The 22,596-nt window shown below is 45.4% G+C and overlaps 1 protein-coding gene across 1 annotated transcript in view; it reads left to right on the top strand.

The window, feature by feature from the left end:
• The window catches only part of LOC137522057 (uncharacterized), a 499,919-nt gene that overhangs the window by 250,670 nt on the left and 226,653 nt on the right, over window positions 1–22,596 (top strand). The window contains exon 3 of the mRNA XM_068242079.1: window positions 3,801–4,281. Coding sequence (XP_068098180.1) covers window positions 3,801–4,281 — 481 coding nt within the window. The remainder of the gene's footprint in view (window positions 1–3,800; window positions 4,282–22,596) is intronic.

The following is a 22,596-nucleotide window of genomic DNA, read 5'->3' as shown; positions in this document are numbered from 1 at the left end:
TTAACTTAAGGTACTCTTAAAGTGGACCCAAATTAAAAATACAAGATTTCAGAAATGAAATCTATTTTCTAAATTATAATAATAAATAGCAGCCTTTTTTCAGCTGCAAGATGACAAATTTAAAATATTTTACATTTATTGGAGAAACCCCTCCCTTCCTTTCAAATTCCGGGGATTTGCCCGGCAAACTGGTGGAGTAGGAGGTGTCCAGCAAAGGAGGAATTGCTAATGGCTGCCATCAGTATAACCCTAGTTAGGAAAGAGAAGGGTGAAAAACATGCACTGAAATGCTCATAGGCTTGAAGGAGTGTTTATTTATCTTTGTATGTGTCAGAGTGGTGCAACTAAATATGTTGAATTAAAAAAATGTTTGGTTTGGGTCCGCTTTAAACACTGAAGATTCACAAGGCTCACGCTTCTTTTACACTGCAAATCGCAATTCCGATTTCCCATTCTGATTTGCGATTTTCACTGGATGCTAGCAACACAAGAAGAAAAACGCTGGAAAAACGCAGCATGCAGGACATTTTTTATTTGCATCAAAAATCAGAATTGCATGTAAAATTGCATCAAAATCAGAATTTGGAATCTGAATCACATGTAGTGTGAAAAAGCTCTCGCTGTGGGCCTGATCCAATTCACTTTTTCATCTAAGTTTTCTTCTAGAAGATATTTTTTTCATCTTCTGTTTAAACAGAACCCGAGGTGTGTTTGAAGAATGTGATCTGAATACAGAGGCTGGATCTGCCTATACAGCCCAGCCTCTGTTGGTATTCCAAACCCCCCTAATGTTCCCCTGCACTCTGAAATCAGACATAGATCACAGCCGTGCTGTGTGGGCTGTGTTTACATCTGTAGTGTCAGTCTCGGCTGCTCCCCCGCCTCCTGCAGAGCTCCGTCCCTGCCCCCCTCCCTTCCCTCTAATCAGCGGGGAGGGAAGGGAGGCAGGCGGGGACTGGAGTTCTGCAAGAGGTGGGAAGAGCAGCAGACTGACACTATAGAGAAAAACACAGCCGCTGCGACACACTGTGTGTCGAAAGCACGGCTGTGATTTATCAGGGATTGCAGAGTGCAGGGGGACCTTAGGGGGGTTGGAATACCAACAGATGCTGGGCTGTATAGGCAGATCCAGCCTCACTATGCAGATCACATTCTTCAAACCCAGCTCGGGTTCTCTTTAAAGTAACTTTTCAGCACTCTGCAGTTGAAAAAGGACCAAAAAGTAGGTGAAAATGTACTGTAAAATTATTTGACAATTATTCAAAGTATTTTCTTGCTTGCTGGTGGCTTAAAAGGCATTTTATTGATAAGGTATGAAAATATCACCTAGGAGAAAACTTTGAGAAAAGGTGAATTGCATCAGGCCCAGTAACTGTCATTCAAAGGGTCATTCATAAGATACACGACACACATATAGTAAATCAGGAGCAACAATTAACTTCCAAGTAGTTTTGTGGGACGTGTTAAGAAACCAGTGTGCCTAGAGGATGCATTGGGTGAAGACACAAACTCAGTGTGGCCAGAGTAGAACCCAGGACTCTGGAACTGCAAGAGAATGGTGCAAACTTTGGGCACCTGGCCACCATGTTAGAAATGTTCTTACATGCAAAGTTGGTGTATGGGAAGAGGACAACAGAGACCGAGCAGTCCAGATAGAATATCTGGCTCAAAATCTTGAGTTCTGACGGTATGCCAAGTGAAAAAATTTTTTGGGTATGGTTATCAACAAAATTCTTCTAAAAAAACACAACATTAAAGGGAACCTAAACTGAGAAGGATATGGATTTTTCCTTTTAAAATAATACCAGTTGCCTGACTCACCTGCTGATCCTGTGTCTCTAATACTTTTAGCCACGCGTGTGTGTGGCCAGCAGCGCGGTCTCCAATCTTTCTGGGTAGCTCCAGGAAGATCGGAGACCGCGCTGCTGGCCACAGCACGTGCATCATTACCGCAGAGGGGTGTAGCGGTTGGCTCACCGCTGACAGGCGATCTTTTAACCACTATTCTGTAAGTACCTTGTTTATTATGCGCAATAAAGCCTATCCTTTGGTAATGCACCTAGAGCGCTCTTCTTTTCCTTAGATGTTTTTACACTACCCTACACAGGAGCAGCACAGTGCATGACCATCAGACTAGGACAGATTATCGTTGTGGATGTGACTTGTTTCTGTTTTGGAGTGGAAGCGCAAGGAATTCTTCTTGTTTTGCCCCTCAACAAGCATGCAGATCAGATGCTCTGACTGAAGTCTGACTGGATTAGCTGCATGCTTGTTTCAGGGTTGTGATTAAGCCACTACTGCAGCCAGAGATCAGCAGGACTGCCAGGCAACTGGTATTGTTTAAAGGGAAACATCCATATTCCTCTCAGTTAAGGTTCCCTTTAAAGGAATACTTAAGTCATCTAAAAAAATGACTTTTACTCACCCGGGGTTCTCCTCAGCCCCCTGCAGCTGAACCGTGCCCTCGCCGTGTCCCTCCGATCCACCTGGACTCGCCGGCGGGCACTTCCGGTTTGGCCGTCACCGGTCGACAGGCTGGGAACGCGGCTGAATAGCCGCGTTCCCGGCCGCAATAGCGCCCCCTATAATGCTATTGCGGCCGGGGACGCGGATAATCAGCCGTGTTCCCAGCCTGTCGGCCGGTGACGACCAAACCGGAAGTGCCCGCCGGCAAGTCCAGGCGCATCGGAGGGACACGGTGAGGGCACCGTTCAGCTGCAGGGGGCTGAGGAGAGCCCCGGGTGAGTAGAAGTCATTTTTTTTGATGACTTAAGTATTCCTTTAGGCCTGGAACCCACTGAAATCAGCAAACGCAAAACGCAACCGCTAGCGTTTTGTCTGAGCGGTTTGCAAGCAGATTCATGCGCGTTTTTGGTCGTGTTTTGCAACATTGTATTTTTTTGCCCAGCGGGTGCGTAGCGTTTTGCGTTTTGCGTTTTTATCCTGATTGGTCCTGTGAATTATTTTTAATTTTGTTACAGTGTGCTGAACCGCAAAACGCTAGCAAAACCGCTCAGTTTAGGTTTTGCTGAGCGTTTCTGCTAGCGTTTCAATACTTTACATTGAAGCGCTAACGCTCCCAAAATGCTGCAGGTCCTGCGTTTGCGTTTCTGGGAAACGCAAACGCTCCTGTGGAAGTTGCCCCATCCATTAACATTAGCCCAGCGTTTTGGCAAACTGCTAGCGTATCGCAGTGCTGCCAAAACGCTGCCAAAAGCGCTCCTGTGGGTTCCAGCCCTTAAGGACCCATTCATCCTGACAAACATAATTAACATTGGCAATTTTTATGCAATTAACGCGTAAAAATCAGTGGACATTTTCGTTTTTTTTTTGAGCGATCACGATTGAAATATGGTAAATGCCCGCTAATCGCCCGAGTGTGAATGGGCCCTTAGGCTTTTGCTTTGTGCTTCATGCCTCATATACTGGTAGGGGTATAACAATAACTATAGCGGTCATAGCAGCTGCTGTGGGATCCTGGAACATGGGCCTCCTGTATCCTGTGACATCAAACAGCTGTATCCATGTGCTCTGTGTGCTGCACAGTGCATGTCAGTGTATATTGAGATGTCATTGCATACTCATTGAAAAGCTGAAGCTGTCATTATGTGTACATAGTTGTAGGGACCCCATCAAGATATTGCTGTTGGGCCATCTGATTTTTTTAGCAACATCACTATATATTGAAATGTATTGAGAAATGGTGTGGCTCTTCTAGAAATGTAGATCAATCCTAATTATGAATTTGCTTTCTCAGTCCCATAGTAACTCACCTGTGTCTTGCATTGTTTTTTGTGCAGAGAGATGTGTTCTGATGGTCCTGAAGATGCTTGGATTAAGTTCCTGCTCAACCAGTGCCCACACCCTGACAGAGCTTGATCACTCTAGCACGCTAGGAATACCTACATTGGATGCTGACACCCACAGATATGTCCTGGCACTGCCAGAAGTGGAGACGTGGAGGAAGCACCGGCTGGGATTGACGCAAGATACTCACTCTTGCAACTTACTGGAACCAGATACTATTTCAGAAACTTTGGTATCACGTACAGCAAGCTATGATGCATTATACGATCTTAGAGCACGGGAGGCTGAGACTAACTTTCCCTTCGAGGGCAACAGCATGTTTGAAGTGGCCACTGGAGTGGATGCAGAGTTCCCCTTGAGCCCCCATGTCATAAAAAGGAGGAGAGGAGGTCTGATTGAGCAGAAGGATATCATAAAAGCCCACCAGGCACATAAGATGCAGAGCACACCCCAAGCACGGCGGAAAGAGTGGGAGTAAGTACAGTCACATCTGTGGGAGGAATTGGAACTTACCATGCCTTCCTTACAACCTAATGATGGGCTATTGTGATGTAATTGATTCTTTGTTGCCATTTTCTCTCTGTATTCCTGTAGTGCTGAGCTACGATGAGTGAATTAGCAGCATTCAGAATTTATAATACACATAGTCTTTAATGTAAAGTAAAGAAAAACATCACCCAAAGGAAGCCATGAGAATTTCTATTTCAGTCTATACACTGAAGTTGGGCTTTAGGAAAATTGATAGGGATGTAAATGTATTGTTTTCTTTCTTTTTTTTTTACAATTATATAATTATTAGGTATACTAAAATTAGATTAAAGGAATACTGTAGAGGGGTCGGGGGAAAATGAGTTGAACTTACCCGGGTCTTCGATTGGTCCCCCATAGACACCAGGAGCATACTGCGCAGGCACAGACCATACTGGGTCTGCGCAGTACGCTCCTGGTGACATCAGCAGGAGCGAGGACACGGCAACGCAGGCGCAGTGGTTTTCAGACTTTAAAGTCTGGAATTCCAGAAGTGAAGCGGGGCCGGAGCATCGGTGAGTGGCTGCGCGGGCATAGGATGTCTGCAGGGGACCATTAGAAGCCCCGGGTAACTTCAACTCATTTTCCCCCGACCACCCTGCAGACAACTCTGTAATGCTGGGAACACACACTATGCAATCTCCTGTCTGATCGACAGAGGTAATCTGATGGGAAGTTGAATCGTGTATACAAAACTGCTCCCGAGCGATAAAGGGATAGTTTTCCAAATATAACTTTTCAAAATCTATCCCTTTATTGATCAGAGACAAATTATCTGATCCCCGCCGATCGGACCGGAAGTTGCATTGTGTGTTCCCACATAGGATTATCGATATGTCACGGGAGTATTAATGTACAATGTGCAGCCTAACACATGTTTCACAGTTTTTTGATGGTTGCTTCTTCAGAGACAAAAAATAGCAGATCAACATTTGTGACGATAAGAATTAAGAGAAGTATCAAAACACATTGATCATATCCGCATAGAAATGTTCTAGGTATCCATTTCAGTATATATTCATCCAACTGGCTCAGTAATAGTAACCAATATATCTGTCAACATATAGAGGGTCGAGTGACCTGTCAGAATAGAACACAGCCGTAGAGTGAAACGTGGCTCCGTGCAAAAGCCTAGGTGGCCATGTTGGTAGACTTTCTATTTCTGGTTCTTTGTTGCCATTTTCTCTCTATATTCCTGTAGTTGTTCATTACAATAAATGGAATAGGTGGGATTCACAATGTATAATACAGATCAAATTCACTTTTTTTCCTAAATTATAACTTTTCATCTTCTGTTTAAAATACATTTTCAGCACTCTGCAATTGCAAAAGTACCAAAAAGTAGGTGAAAAAACACTGTCAAAATCATTCTGAGTATTTTCTTGCTTGCTGGTGGCTTAACTTAAAGGGTACCTTGGGGCAAAAAGAATTTAAAAACAGGGGGAGCAAGCATGTTTAGTGGGCTCTACTCATGCCCACCGCTCCACTTCTTCTCCTCCCTCCCCCTCCGATACTTCCTACCGACCCCCAAACTTCCTGGTTATGGTGGTGGCGGCTAACTGCGCAGTCGCTGCCTGGTGCGCATCCTTTGATTGCACGCCCGCGGCCGGTAACAATCTGCGCATGCGTTCTACTTCACAACTATGTAGTGTGCATTGATTAAAATGAGATAAGTATGAAGCCTCCACATTACTGTCACTTCAGATGTCCTTTAATCCCCTTTGGGATGAAGGACCTGATAGTTACATCCTGTTTGTGGCTGTTTGCTGCTGACAGGACATAACTGTAACTGACCTTAGTCCCGCTGCGATCGCGCATACCCGAAGGGGGAGATTCAGCTGTCACATGACACATGACATGATCTCCCCTCACTGATCAGGAGCCATGTCGATTGGCTCCTGATCACTACAATCACTGCTGATTGTAGTGATCACTAAGGCAGCCCAGCACTCCCCCTCCTCTGGGGCTTCCTCCAGCTCCATGTGCTCTCTTTCCATCATCCCGACACACTCCTATCCTCCTCTGACCAGCCCAGTCTCTCTCTCTAGTCGTCCCAAGATGTGCTGTACTGCTCATGTGCGCCACGGCAATGCACTCCCATCAGGCTTCCCCCTTTCACCCTTAGCAGCGGAACCCTGCGAGGCTGTATGCTCTCAATGTGTTTGTCCTGTACTTGTCCCCAATCAAGCAGGCTTCAGTTTCGTACATACACACAAAAAATGTTGCCGACATGAATTCAGAGCCAATCCCTCAGGCAACTTTTTTGTGTACGCACCAACCTCCTTGTTTGTTTTTGAATAACATACACACTTTATGCAGACACTGTCTTCTCTTGAAGTTAAATCCTGGCAGTATAATAATGATGCAAGCCCAGTTCAGAGTTCTAACCACTTACCTGGTCCACATTTAGCTGTATCTATATCTGTAATGGAGCAGTCATTAGAGAATTATGATTTTTTTATTTACTAATTCAGGTAAGACTATACATTTAATATCTGTCAGGTTTGCAGGTGCATTGCCCAACAAAAGACTAATGGAGTCTGAATAAGAAATTGGCTCATTAAGTGACATTACAGTGACTGCAACTGTGCAGCTGTTCCATATAGGCGATCTCTGACCCTTCTGCATATTTATAAATGGTGCTATTAATTTTTCAGAATTGATCCCATAAGGTAACTATGAAAATTAAACTACTATTCCAAGTTCAGATCATTCATTCGCAGACCTTTGCAGTACTGATATTGCAGTCTTTATCGCCCCTAAGAGGCACAGCCAGTTTGTGCTGGAAAAAGCTCTCGCCGAAATCTGTTGGCCGCTCTCCAAAGTCCTCACATCCTTCGGAGATGTATCGGAGTGAGCTGTTCGGTCCTCCTGGGCAGCCTGACAACATCTGCATTTCCAGTGCTGTGGAAACAATGAATTCTATTAGCATGTATGACTGGAGGCCTCTTTTTAACAAGTAGAGGAGGAAGACATGGTGTTTGTTGCCAGATCAGTCATTTTTTTTTAAACTATTTTTTGTACTCTTACCGACTCCACTGTTGTGCAGTTCAGCATCAATAATGTAAATAAAGTTCATGTTTACATCGCTTAGAAATGCCTAGGCTGGCTGTACTTATGTCACTGAGGAGGCATCATGGGCACAGGGGTGTTTCTAGCTTTTTTGTCACTCCAGGCAAGGAGTCCTGTATTACCGCTGCCCCCCCCAAAAAAAAAAAACCCACACAATCTAGAGATTTATAAACCATGTGCCTTATTGGGTGTAAGACCCTGAGATACAAACAACCCAATGATCCTTTCACATTTTGTTGCACACCTCCTTCCTGTACTACCCCAGCTTAGTGTGTAAATGCCGAGTTGCTGTGCTCTCATCTCTCTGCTGGAGTCCAGTGCTGTTCTTCTGCCTGCCCACTCAACACTCGCCCTAGTGCCCGGCATCTCCTGTCGCATGTAGTGTGATTACACGCGACATGAGGATAGTGAGGTGCCAGCACTAGACGGAGCAGAAAACAGACAGGATGGTCACACAGACTAAGTGCTGGACTCTGGCAGGAAGGTGAGAGCACAGCTTCTGCTGCACTATACTCTGCCTTTGCACACTGGACTGGGGGAGCGCAGGAGGGGGGTGAGAACAGTTACAGAGGAGAGAGAGGGAGACACAAAGGGGGACAGAAGGAGGCATAATGGGACAGAAGTTGCCACAGAGGGATGCACACAGACCCGGATCATCCACAAGGCACATCAGGCAATTGCCTAGGGCCTGGAGAGAGTCTAGGGGCCCGCTTTATGCTAACCCCCAACAAATCTTGCCAAAAAAAAAAGCTAGGTGGCCATCAAGCATGGGCCCAAAGTCGTTGCTTGCCTAGGACACCATTTCACTTTAATCCATCTATGAATGCAAAGGGGCAGAGGTGGCACAAAGAGACTGATGGTGGCATAAGGAGACAGAAGGAGGCACAGGGGGACAGAGGGACACACAGGGGGGCAGAGGTGACAACGGGGGACTGAAGGTGGCACTAGGAGACAGAAGGAGGCACAAGGGGACAGAAGGAGGTACAACTGTGGAGGCATGGCTTAGTTCAGGGGTGAGGCCTAATCAGGGGCATGCCGCCCCCCAGGACCAATGGCACTCCAGGCAGTGGCCTGTAATGCCTATGCCTAAGAATACCACTGATACTGATAATTTTTCTTGGAAGTAAATTTATAAAAACCGTTGAGGCAAACAATTGTATCTAAAGAAATAATCCTGAATAGAACTTTCTTTAAATCTCATGTTCCTATTTTGGTTTGAATGGTTAAAAGATTAAGAGTGGCATGAGAGCATAGTCCAAGACACTATCTCCATAGTGGTCTCCTCCTTAAAAACATACTATAAGTTAATTGGTTCCTTCCAAACATACTGGTCTTAAAGGAATACTATCGATGTATACATTTATTTTTAAATGCGGTATGTTGTAGCACACATTAGGACAAGTACTAGGAGCAATTTGATTTCTCACACAGCTGTTCCTCTCAGCTGTAAAATCCTCCGTCAGTTTTGGCGTCAGTGTTGGATACAAAATGTATCTAATACTGGGCTCCCAGAGGGCTAGACCATGTCTCTGCACAGGGGAGTTGCTATCAACTCCTCAGTTTATAGTTTAATTATTACCTTGCTGAAAGAATCTTGTTGATATGGCGGTAAGGGGTTAAAGATTCTAGCAATGTGTGTTTATTATCTTTGCTTCTCTTGACTGATAAAGATACTAATAATGCTAATTGTAGACAGTGGTCTGCCCCTCTCAGCAGCTTGTAAAGTGGATGCAGCCTGGAGTGAATCACCACAAGCAGGCAACCAGTCTGAGTGTAAACACAGTCTAGTGTTATAGCTAGTTGTATTCCAGCAATATTACAGCTCATTTAGTTACCTGTTACCACCTCAGATCAGCCTATTTCTCCTCATGACTCCTGCATGCTGTGAGAGTGACACAGTGACATATATTTGTGAGCTGTGTGACAGAGTAACCAAGCAGCTCAGGGTGACCCAAACTACTATGAGCTGTGTGAGAAATGATTTTTTAAGCAGGGATAGCGAGAGAGAGACCTGGGTGAATAAATAGAGTATTAAAAAAAATCGTTTCGATCAATAGTATTCCTTTAAGCTATGGTTGGTACAAATGACTAAGGCAGGGATAGTTTGCAAGCTCCTCTGAGGACAATTGGTTACAAGACTATATTTACCTGTAAAGTGCTGTGGAAATCAGTGCTGCATGATGATCAAATTTTCTCACTGGCCTCCACCCTTGATTTTTATGTTTATTGTAAACCCATAGAGAGCAATGATGGTCTATTGAACCTCTTTCTCTTTACTTGCTTTAAGGAGTGTTTGTAAAGGTAGCCATACATCAGACAATATATGGGCAGATCGACCAAGAGAAAGATCTCTGTCTGATTGGAGAGAGATCTGTTGCTTGCCAATACACCACAGGCCAGTTCCTTTGATTTCATCATGATATCTCTCGGGAGAGGAAATATTTTACAATGGGCAAACACTGACTAAATAATCTATAAAGGAATATTGTAAAAAAAAATAGTAATTTTATTCATTGTTATTTTAACTACAGTTCCTCTTTAAATTAGGTACTAGTAACGACAAGCTTTTAGCAATCTTTTGCTATTGGAAGCAGGGCTGGATATATACCTTTTACCCCTTCCAATTCACCTGTTTTGTCCCAGCCTACCCACTTTATGTGCAGCAGCTTGGCACTAGGGATGTCCACTGATATCTTTTCTGCCACCAACAGGACCGCAAAGGCCATGGCCTTGGGTGCTGAAAAAGCAGAAGGGCAGCAACACTTGGGGAGAGATAAGAGGCTACATGTCAAAATAAAGCATCTCTCCTGCTCTGAAATTGCCCAGCTTTGCTGCACAGACAGCCTAAATTCCAGAGCTCCCTGCATCTTCCTTACTTCCTGGTGTGCAATGAGTGCAAACTCCTGATGATCCAGGAACATAGAACCTTCAGTTTAGTGCCAGGGTTGTAGAGAAGAACATCTGATCTGGTAAGGTTTACATTCATGGGAATATCAGCTCCACTTTACAACTCAAGCTGAGCTGAACAGTATAGCTAATCAGACTCAGTTAATGACAGACTTGTAAATCCCAGACTCGTAAATCTTAAGCCTCATACACACGGTACAATTTTCCATCAGATCGACCTGGGATCTCATAAGAAATTTCATCGTGTGTAGACGTCCAAATTGTTTCCGATCGATTTGCAATCGATTTTGTGTTGATAAGTATCCTAAATCGATCGCAATCTGATCGGACTGGTCTGTAATTATCTAATAGATCTGTCGATCTGGCGGAAAATTGTACAGTGTGTACCCAACTTTAAACAAAAAGAGAAGGTATTTTTTTTCCTACAGAAATTTAGGGCAGCTCTTTCTAAGCTAAATCTTAAACCCTTGTACCATGTTAGCCATCAGTTAAAAAAAAAAATCAGTAAAATAAGTCTGAAGAATGGAGGCAGCGGGCTTTGGGCGCTGTAAACTACAAGGCACAAATCCAGCCCTGGTCACCATTGGTGGCTTTCAGCCTCCCACCCTCTTATAACTGCTGCTTTCAAACTGATGTCTCTAAGCTCCTGTTTTGACCTCACACAATTGTCCTCTGAGGCTGATGGTCACACATGACCTGCTCTCCACTTGCTCCTCAATATCAAACTTCACAAATTCTGCTATTCCCATTATCATTGAGCGCAACCTTGTGGTTAACATCCACATGAAGTCTGCATGAATGTATAGTTTGGTCAGTTTTTGCATTTTAAATAAACAACTAAGCTGGCACAGTCATCAGTTCAGACTATTGCTATAATTTAATTAACAGCTAATTCAATAAACTAAATTAGTGATGAATTATCCCACAACACAATAATTAATTAGCCCTAATGTCAAATATTAACTGCAATAATCATATCAGATGCCCTGCTTAATTAACCCAATGTGACCTCTTTCTAATATAATCTATTTCCACGCTGTCTGCTCCAGAGAAAATAAAGGAACTGGGAACATGAAAAACAAGCCACATTTTACAAAGTCATTTTCTAAGTCAGTAAAAGCCGACGTCTGCTCTACAGAATGTCTTTTCCAGCCGCTGTCTGTGTTACAACAAGATAACTTCTCTCTTGGCAGCTTGGCGTACAGTGAGAAGAGAGAGGCAGCAGAGAGGAAAGATTGGCTGGTGCTTTGTGGGGAAGCAGTTCCGCGGAAAAATTGCTGCTTCAATTCCAGCAAAATCAAAATAAAACAATTCTGGCAAAATAGGCACTGTTTATAAAGCACTGAAGCTTTGCAGCTTAAAGTGTACCTGAGACGACAGGATTTAAAAAAATGATACATACCTGGGTCTACCTCCAGGCTGATCACTCCTTTGCTGTTCTGCTGCACCATCTGGATCAATTCGCCCCTGAAAGTCCTTCATTCGGGGACAGTCTGGATGCACGCGCTCCTGTCGTGCTCCCACAGAATGCTCCCAGTGACGGGGCATGCGTGCTGCCAAGCCGTGCATGCACAGTACTTCCCAGACCTGAGGACTTTGCTGCCAAATTGTGGGGGAACCAGGTGAATCCAGGATCTCAGTCTGGATGGCGAATAAGGAACCCCCTGGTATGTATAATTCCCAAAATCCCCCCCATGTTTCTGGTTCCTTTTAAACATGGAAAATTGCAGTGGTGGGCAATATTTTTTCTTTAGGTATAAAAGGCTTAAGATTAGATTGTGACCAAAACCGCAGCAACAATGTACAGCAGTGTGTGCCCCGCACACATGCTAGATTAGGCAGCTGATAGCGATTGCCTAAGTCGATAATCCGGCCTGTGTACAGTTGCCACCGACCACCAAAAGTGCCCCAAATGGCTACTCATCTCAATAGAGATAATGTAGGCGCTTTCCACATCCCTCTCGCCTCCACCGAACCAGTGCTGCCTCCCCAGAACCTGCTCAACAAGGGCTTTGTCGAGTAGTGAGCACAGCTATGCTTCTGTCCTTAAACAAGCACGACCGCACTGCACAGGACACCTTGTACCTGCGCAGTGGCATGGAGTCCATCAGGCTCGGCTATTTCCACCAAGCCTTTGCAGGCTCTGTGCTAGTGCACAGGCATGAGGTGTCCTGCACCTGCGCAGTGGAGCCACTCTCATTCATGCATGGCTGGGAACTTCCAGAGGGTCAAGTGCTGGATTGGTGGTCTCAAGCAGGACAAGGGAAACCTCTGAAGGATCCAGAAATGTTTCCCCCTACTGAGGAAAGTATCTCATTGTTTCTCATGCTGAACTTCCTCTTGGGTCCCTACTAGGTGGCTGCCATCACAGCCATGGACCTCCCCCAAGCAAATCAAGTGAGGCACAAAGATGTGTAAGTGCACAGGATGGGGAGGAGCCAATATGTGTTCATGCACAGGAAGGGAAGGAACCACTATGTGTGAGTGCATGGGAAGGGGAGGTGCTAATATATGTAAGTGCATAGAAGTTCCTGGGATGCAGGGCAGGGTATTGCAGAATGGGGATGATTTTAGCCTTTTAGTTCTTTAGTTCTATTTATAGTTATTATGAGTCCTAATGCTGTGTGTGTTTGGGGGGGGGGGGGGGGTTTGCTACTTAGTATTCTTTGTCTCTTGTTGTGAAATGAAGTATGGAATGGGGAGATGTCTGGACATTTTTAATTGGTTTTTCGAATCTTCGGTCTCTATGGCTGTTTGGCTTGACGGTGGTGTCATGTGACTCCGCAGTTTAGGATTCCCATATTTGAGCATGAAGAGGGAGTACACAGAGCTTTGAGAGGAAAGCAAGCAAAAGAAATGTGACGTGTAGAAGTGTGTATAAAGGCATATAAATCAAGCTGGGTAACTAACGAATAATTTATACAGTTTTAGATGTGTTATAAAATGGTATGAATGTGTTGGAAAGTTGACTGTTTCCTTCAGCAGCAGATAAAGTGAAGTGTTGAACTTCTCTGTCTTATGTAATGTATAACTTTATCAGTGGGATTTAGGTGCCATTGTGTGTTGGCGTCATTTGATAAATAACACGACTATAGAAGTGTCTTCCTCAGCACAGAACAAAATGAGGCTTGGATGGAATTTAATTAAAAACAGCAGTCTCTCATCAGCCCACTGGAAAATGATTGTGTTTCATTTCATGAAGCCGCATTATCGCTTATACTGACAGAGAAGAGCAAGACTCACAGGTTATAGGCTTTTTTTTCACGTTTTGATCCACTTCTAATAATGAATGCTAGCTTCTCCGTCATTAAGGGAAAAGTACTGTTAATCTTATTAGCTGTAGTTCTCACCCTCTATTCAAGAGAACTCATTATGGTAAATTTGCCCTAGTTAGTCTTATTTCCAGTATTTCTATTATGCAATCAGATAATTCAGGCGCTTAAGGTACCCATACATTACTCAATTTTCCATAGAGTGATTAAGCAATTGAGTTTGTTGAGCGAGCGACTGACACTGTGGCATTTACCTTGGAAGGGTACAGTCCTTAAGGGGCCCATACCCCTAACGATATTCCCGCTGATATACAGCAGATTCAATCACTGTGATCGAATTTGCTGTGAAATAGTTGCGCAAACGCTGACAGAACGATCGACTTCCGTCCGAAATCAATCGTTCCCGTCGATCCATCCATGCGAAAGATTTCGCTCCATCGCCGGCGGGTCGGGAGTGTGTCGATAGCGGCGTTCGAATGCCCGACAACTGACGCTAGCGGCAATACATTACCTGCTCCGGCCAACGCGTGTCCCCTGGTCTCCACTGTTCCTTCTCTGTGCTCGGCTCCTCCAGCTTCACTGAACTTCCTGTTCCGGCAGGAAGTTTAAACAGTAGAGCGCCCTCTACTGTTTAAACTTCCCCGGCAGGAAGTTCAGTGAAGCTGGAGGAGCCGTGCACGGAGAAGAAGACCGCGGAGACCAGGGGACATGCGCCGGAAGGAGCAGGTAATGTATGCGGGGGAAGGGGGCGGCGGCAGCGACAGCTTCACAGATTGTGATCAGGTTCATGCTGAAATCGATTTACAATCTGTTTGCAGTAAAGGCAGCTATACGATCCCTCTCTGATCAGATTCGATCAGAGAGGGATCTATCTGTTGGTCGGATCTGATGGCAAATCGACCAGTGTATGGCTACCTTTAAAGTGTAACTGTTGGGCATAAAATTAAAAATCAATTATTTATTTTTATCTGGTAAACAAGTAATAAGGATGTTAACCAGGCAATCCAGAAGTTAAAAATCACTTTTCTTATCCATAAAACATAATTCCCCAGTTTCCCTGGCTCTTATTTGGTACATGTAATGCACAAAGGAAGTTGCAGGGCATGCTGTTTTTTTTTCTTCCTTACTTTTCTCCCCTTTTCCCCTCAGACTGTTAGGATCTTTCATGTAGCATGCTCTGTCGGTTGCAGTGGAACTGCAACCGGGCAGTTCTGACTTATCTGCTTACATTTGGTTGCGCATTGGCAATAAGTCTCATTGTCATTTGCAATGACTCTGCAATTCAGAGCAGCTCAGGATGCTGTCACGATTCTTCCTATTGCTTGCTGCAGTTGAACTGCAGCCAGAAAGCCCTGGATTTCCTACATGCATGTTGTTGCATAATATTGCATGAATTTGTTATGAGAGTCCTTTTTCACAGTCAGCTAGCAGCTTGTAATCAAGCTAGCTCAGGATTGAGTGATTGCCATTCAGCTGTGTGGGAATTTGCATGCCTGCATCCATTGGCTGATGTCCACATAAAAGTCTGCCTCCTATTTTAGACTCCGCCTGACATAGCGTACAGCTACTATAGTTGTCATTGGGTCCATGCTGTGAAAGTTGTTTTTGTAAAATTGTATAATGCCTTGCTCTGTATTTTCATGCCTGCTGGATGTTTGCTGCACCTGCGGGGGTCCGTGAAGTCCACTATCCTGATAGCTTGGATTCTGCCATCACCATGTTGGTGACTGGTAGTATTCCGGCTAGTCTTGTTTATGGGGACGTAACTATAGGCTGCAGTTGCTATTAGTTACACTCCTTCCTGTTTGTCTTGTTCGTGCCAGTGTGGATGCTTGCTGGGGCAGCAATTAGTCTTGCAAGCATTCTGTCTGTCTTTCTGTTGTCTGTCTTGTTACTTAGGCAGAGGTTCAGGCGGCAGCCGCCCTGGGCATCAGTCAGTCAGTCTGTCCATTGTTTGTCTTGTTACTCAGATTATAGGCAGTGCAGCATCGCACTGCGCTACCATTGTGTGTTATTTGTGGCGGTATCGGGATCCCAGAGCTGCAGTTGCTCTGGGCAATCTTGCTCCCTTGTTCATTACTCCTGTGGCAACCTGTGTAGCCTCTTCCATTACCCAGCTACATAGTCTTGTTGCTCTTGGTGGTAGGTTTGCTTTCTGCATCAGCTTGTATGCTTGCTTGCCTAAGTCCTATTAGGGCCAGCTAGTGGTGTGCCAGGCAGGGACAGGTTGAGGGTCAGCTAGTGGTGTGCCAGGCAGGGTCAGCAGGTGAAGAGCGAGCCTCCAGTCTTGAGCATACACGCTGACTCAGAAAGTATACCACCGAAGCATTACACAGACATAACTAATGCAGCCTGATTGGCCAAAGCCTCTTTCCCTCCCATTTTCCCCTCCCACACCTCTGTTCCTCTCTGATTGGCCAATATTTCTCATGCTGAGAAGCTGAGAAAAGCACTCACCCCAGCAGCTTCTGAAATTCATCCATACAAATAAACCAGCTCTGCAGAGTCACACATTGATGTCATTGCACTTTCTGCAGAGCTGGGTGGGAGTGTCTGAAGACTGTGAGGAGGGCGGGCAACGCACATACAATCAGACAGAGGAGAGTGAGGGAGGAAATGACATCAGGATTGGCTTCAAGATAGACACAGTTAAAATGGAAAATCCTAAGGAGGGCTTTCTCTTTTTTTTTTACTATAGGAAAATCACTAAAATAAAAATGTGGACAGTGCAATGCATATGTTATGTAAGTAGAGCACGTATTTATCTACTTATACAAGTGTTTTTTTTTCTAAGGGCCCATTTCCACTATCGCGGATTCGCATGCGTTTTTCGCATGCAAATTCGCATAGCAATACAAGTGAATGGGACTGTTTCCACTTGTCAGGATTCCTTTGCGTTTTTCTGTGCAGAAAAAATTCGCATGGCAGAGCCATCACAATTCGCATATCGCTATGCGAATTGCATACAATGTATTTAATAAGAAATTCGCAAGCAGTTTGGGTATGCAAATTTTCATGCAAATTTTCATGCAAATTCGCATTGAAACAATGGAAACCCACACCAGCACTGCCATGGTTAACCCATTCGCGTTCCGTCGTTTTCACTTGAGCAATGTTGTTCACCTCCCATTCATTAGCCTATAACTTTATCACTACTTATCACCAGGGCAGTTTCTAGGCTAAATGTCACCCAGGGCGAGGGTGTAAAAATCGCCCCCCCCCCTCCGCGGCATGGAGCCAGGTATAGGTGCCCACAGTTTAGGTTAGCTATGTAGGTGCCACCAGTATGAATTAGATAGGTAGGTGCCCGCAGTATAGGTTAGATAGGTAGGTGCCTGCAGTATAGGTTTGTTAGGTAGGTGCCTGCAGTATAGGTTAGGTAGGTGACTGCAGTATATATTAGGTAAGTGCCTGCAGTAAAGATTAGGTAGGTAGGTGCTGCAGTATAGATTAGGTAGGTGCTGAAGTATAGATTAGGTAGGTAGGTGCTACAGTATAGAGTAAGTAGGTAGGTAGGTGCTGCAGTATAGAGTAGGTAGGTAGGTGCTGCAGTATAGATTAGGTAGGTAGGTAGGTGCTGCAGTATAGATTAGGTAGGTAGGTAGGTAGGTGCTGCAGTATAGATTAGGTAGGTAGGTGCTGCAGTATAGATTAGATAGGTAGGTGCTGCAGTATAGATTAGGTAGGTAGGTAGGTGCTGCAGTATAGATTAGGTAGGTAGGTAGGTGCTGCAGTATAGATTAGGTAGGTAGGCGCTACAGTATAGGTTAGGTAGGTAGGTGCTACAGTATAGATTAGGTAGGTAGGTGCTACAGTATAGGTAGGTAGGTAGGTGCTGCAGTATAGATTAGGTAGGTAGGTGGGTGCTGCAGTATAGATTAGGTAGGTAGGTAGGTGCTGCAGTATAGATTAGGTAGTAGGTAGGTGCTACAGTATAGATTAGGTAGGTAGGTAGGTAGGTGATGCAGTATAGATTAGGTAGGTAGGTAGGTAGGTGCAGTATAGATTAGGTAGGTAGGTAGGTACTGTAATATAGATTAGTTAGGTAGGTTTCAACACCCCCTCCCCAGATAGGAGTGCTCAACCCCCATAGCCCCAAATCTCCCCCCCCCCGCTGCGTGCTGGACATGGATGGCTGTGTTCAGAGCCCCTTCCTTCACACCCAGACAGTAGTGCTGCTCGAACTCCCCCTCCCCCAGGTGCCCCTGCCTCCCCTTTTACCTGTCAGCAGAATAGGATTAGGATGCACGCAGCAGCCAGCGATGATTCACTGTCACGGGCTCTGGCTCCAGGCTGCAATGATCTGCTCCTTCCTCCTCGGCGGCCGCTCGTTCTCCACTACCTGGTTCCTCTGCACATCACATGATTTTTGAGGTGCAGAAGATGGGGACAGAGAACGAGCGGCCGCCGAGGAGAAAGGAGCAGATCATTGCAGCCTGGAGCCAGAGCCCGTGATACTGAATCATCGCTGGCTGCTGCGTGCATCCTAATCCTATTCTGCTGAGCTGATTCCTCTTTTGCTCAGCATATGGGCCAGTCCACGCCTAAGAGGAAGGGAGGGAGGGGTCGGGCCACCCTCCCCGCGGCTGCGGCTCCCTCTCCATCACGGCGCCCCTCCTCCTTCTGCGCTCAGGGCTGCTGCACGGGCCGCATGGCCCTAGAAACGGCCATGCTTATCACAATGAACTGATCTATATCTTGTTTTTTCCGCCACCAATTAGGCTTTCTTTGGGGGGTACATTTTGCTAAGAGCCACTTTACTGTAAATGCGTTTTAACAGGAAGAATAAGAAAAAAACGGAAAAAAAATCATTATTTCTCAGTTTTCAGCCATTATAGTTTTAAAATAATACATGCCTCCATAATTAAAACTAACGTATTGTATTTGCCCATATGTCCCGGTTATTGCACCGTTACAATCATGTCCCTATCACAATGTATGGCAACAATATTTTATTTGGAAATAATGGTGCATTTTTTCCGTTTTGCATCTATCACTATTTAGAAGTTTAAAATAAAAAAAATATAGAAATATTTCATTTTTACATTGATATTTAAAAAGTTTAGACCCTTAAGTAAATATTTTTTTAACCCAAGAAAAAAAAGTTTATTTAACCTTCCTGGCGGTAAGCCCGAGCTGAGCTCGGGCTATGCCGCCGGAAGGCACCGCTCAGGCCCCGCTGGGCCGATTTGCATAATTTTTTTTTTGCTGCACGCAGCTAGCACTTTGCTAGCTGCGTGCAGTGCCCGATCGCCGCCGCTACCCGCCGATCCGTCGCGCCGCAGCCGCCCCCCCCCCAGACCCCGTGCGCTGCCTGGCCAATCAGTGCCAGGCAGCTCTATGGGGTGGATCGGAATCCCCTATGACGTCACAACGTCGTTGACGTCGGTGACGTCATCCCGCCCCGTCCCCATGGCGACGGGGGAAGCCCTCCAGGAGATCCCGTTCTTTAAACGGGATCGCCGATCGCCGGAGGCGATCGGAGGGGCTGGGGGGATGCCGCTGAGCAGCAGCTATCATGTAGCGAGACTTTGTCTCGCTACATGAAAAAAAAAAAAATTAAAAAAAAGATTTGCTGCCCCCTGGCGATTTTTTAGCAAACCGCCAGGAGGGTTAAATATCAAGGTAGTAATACAACACTGCCGGTGTGAGGCAGAATTCAAGTACAAAGTTTAAGGTAATTCAACAGAATACAGTACCACATAAACAGTTAGTCCATTTAAATCCTTAGTATAGTAGGGGTATTACATAGTACGGGAGAAAAAGGTAACACCTTGTGTTTTGGGTTTCAGCAGGGCAGGGAGTATATACATACAAATAAATAGCAATTGCATATGCAAATTATACCAGACACGAAAGAGGTATTTATCTGTTTATCCACCTGTCCCATATTAGATTGAACTTGTTAGGAGCCTTCCTATGTATATAGATAAGTTTCTTATAGGGTATTATGTTGTCTACACACCTAATCCAATCAGTAAGTGTGGGAAAGTTTGGCGAAAGCTATTTAAAGGGAAGGTTCAAGCAAAATAAAAAAATGACATTTTTACGCGTTACTGGTTCAATGCGTAAAAATTTACACATTGAACCAGTAACGCGTAAAATGTATGTGTTAATGTTCCTGCACTAGCGGGAATGCGTAAAAATGTACGCAATGCGTCCCGCCGACCTCCCAGGTCGGCAAGCTGCCAGCAGGGGACCGTAGCAGCAGTGAGTGACTATGAGGGCACAGGATGGCTGCATGGGGCTGGTAGAAGCCCCAGGTAAGTGAAACTCATTTTTTTATTTTGCTTGGACATTCCCTTTAACCACCCTGGCGTTCTGATTAAATCGCCAGGGTGGCTGCGGGAGGGTTTTTTTTAAATAAAAAAAAAACTATTTCATGCAGCCAACTGAAAGTTGGCTGCATGAAAGCCCACTAGAGGGCGCTCCGGAGGCGATCTTCCGATCGCCTCCGGCGCCCAGAATAAACAAGGAAGGCCGCAATGAGCGGCCTTCCTTGTTTTGCTTATATCGTCGCCATAGCGACGAGCGGAGTGACGTCATCGACGTCAGCCGACGTCCTGACGTCAGCCGCCTCCGATCCAGCCCTTAGCGCTGGCCGGAACTTTTTGTTCCGGCTACGCTGGGCTCAGGCGGCTAGGGGGGCCCTCTTTCGCCGCTGCTCGCGGCGAATCGCCGCAGAGCGGCGGCGATCAGGCAGCACACGCGGCTGGCAAAGTGCCGGCTGCGTGTGCTGCTTTTTATTTCGTTAAAATCGGCCCAGCAGGGCCTGAGCGGCAGCCGCTGGCGGTGTTGGACGAGCTGAGCTCGTCCAGACCGCTCAGCTGGTTAAGGGCGATTTCCTGTCTAGCGTGAAAGAGGGTCTGGCTTATAAACAACTTATCGTTCTTTTGAGTATCCTCATCAGCGATGAGGCCTAGGAGGCACATTGCAGGGTCAAGTGTGACTGGGCAGCCCATTTTATCATGGAGGAACGCTACTACCTGGGTCCAGTATGTAGCAGGTGGACATTCCCAAATTAAGTGGAGAAAGGTTGGGTTGGGTGACATGCATTTAGGGCATTTATCTGAGCGATTTATGTCAAACTTAGCAACCTTTCCAGGGGTGAGATATGCCTGGTGTATGATATAAAGTTGAGTGAGCCTATCTCTCACACAGGGAGAGGCCAGTCTTACTGCTACAAGGATATCATCCCAGTCATCATCTTCTATAGTTAAGCCACACACAACCCATTTATCTCTTGAAGGGGCATTGTAGGTGTCAGCCTTATGGTGTACAGTATAAGGGTTGAATAAAGAGTGCCAATCATGTGCCTGATTTGTCCATCTTTGATCAGACTCATAATTTCTGACTTAGGTAAATATTTACATTTTTTTTTATTATTGTAATGTTGTTGTTTTTTTTTATATTAAACATTTTATTTGGGTATTTTTGGGAGCGTGGGATGTAAACAATAGTTTTATAGTGTAAATGTCTGTTGAGTTTTATTTTTTTTACTTTTAGTTGTAGTTTTACTTTTTGGCCACAAGATGGCAGCCATGAGTTTGTTTACATGACGTCACTCTAAGCGTAACATACGCTTAGAGAGACGCATGGGGACATTGCAGCCAGAAAAAGCAAAGCTTCCGAGAAAAGCTGTCGCTTTTTCTGCGGGGGAGAGGAATCAGTGATCGGGCACCATAGCACGATTCACTGATTGCCTGGCTAACGAACCGCAGGCCGGGAGTGCACGCGCGCGATCGGCCGCGGGAGCGCGCATGGTTCATGGACGTAGTTTCTACGTCCAGGAACCAAAATAGGTTAAATTCGCAATACATCGTCATCCATGCAAATTTGAATGAAAATTCGCATAGACCCGCATGCGGAATTCGCATCCGCATGCGAATTTTTCCTGCGACGATTCCCACCGCACAAGTGGAAATGCAGCCTAAGAGTAATTCAGCAGATCACCATACCCCAAATTACATCTCCCTCCAAGTTGCTACAACTCGGAGTGGGAATAAGTAGGAATGCTGCCGGGGAGTTTAGAGTTAGCAGGAAGAGTCATCATTCGGCTCACCCGGCGCCCAACTGCCCGGCGTCACGATAATCTGTACTCCTTAAAGGGAACCTAAAGTGAGAGGGATATAGAGGCTGCCATATTTATTTCCTTTTAAACAACGCATATTGCCTGGCTGTCCTGCTGATCCTCTGCCTTTAATACTTCAACCATAGACCCTAAACAAGCATGCAGATCAGGTGCTCTGACTGAAGTGTGGCTGGATAAGCTGCATTCTTGTTTCAGGTGTGTGATTCAGACACTATTACAGCCAAAGAGATCATCAGGACTGCCAGGCAACTTGTATTACTTTAAAGGAAATAAATATAGAAGCCTCACTTTAGGTTCCCTTTAAATATATACACATCGCTTGCTCTAAAATATTTCTGAAGATCACCTAATGTCCAGATCACGGGGAATGAACGAGAAATAGCAGATCATTCAGATATCGGCTAGTGAGTACAGTCACCGCGCAATGATTGGTTATGTCAGATCTTTAGCGATGCCTGAGAACCGCACCACGCCAGTGTTCTCACTGCTCCCTGCCTGCCGGAAATCGATCTATCGCATGTGCTCGTCATCCCTCCGTATAGCAACATGCATGTCGTCAGCCAGAGGCTGATGATAGGCATGTACAGAGGCCTAGCCTCTCTGTGGCCCAGCAGGAATCTGTATCCAATCACTTGGGCCACAGAGCTCAGCAAGAAGTCTTTAGGTGAATATGCAGATTAAGACAGCCTCGGCTAAAGATAGCACCTGTCTGTGAAACGGGGAGTTGCAGATTGGGTGGAAATCTGCGTAGGATCACCTGCTGGTATATTATAAATCTCCACCAACAGATCAAAGAAGGCTGCATAAAAGTTGCAGTCCAAACACTAACATATCATCCCTGTACCCTATCCTCTCACACACTCTACCTTCCCATCAATACGCCCAACTCTGACCGTCCTATTGATACAACCAACACTA

Source organism: Hyperolius riggenbachi, chromosome 6 (genome assembly GCF_040937935.1).
Source record: "Hyperolius riggenbachi isolate aHypRig1 chromosome 6, aHypRig1.pri, whole genome shotgun sequence".
Lineage (NCBI taxonomy): Eukaryota > Metazoa > Chordata > Amphibia > Anura > Hyperoliidae > Hyperolius > Hyperolius riggenbachi.
This window is presented reverse-complemented; position numbering and strand designations above follow the sequence as displayed.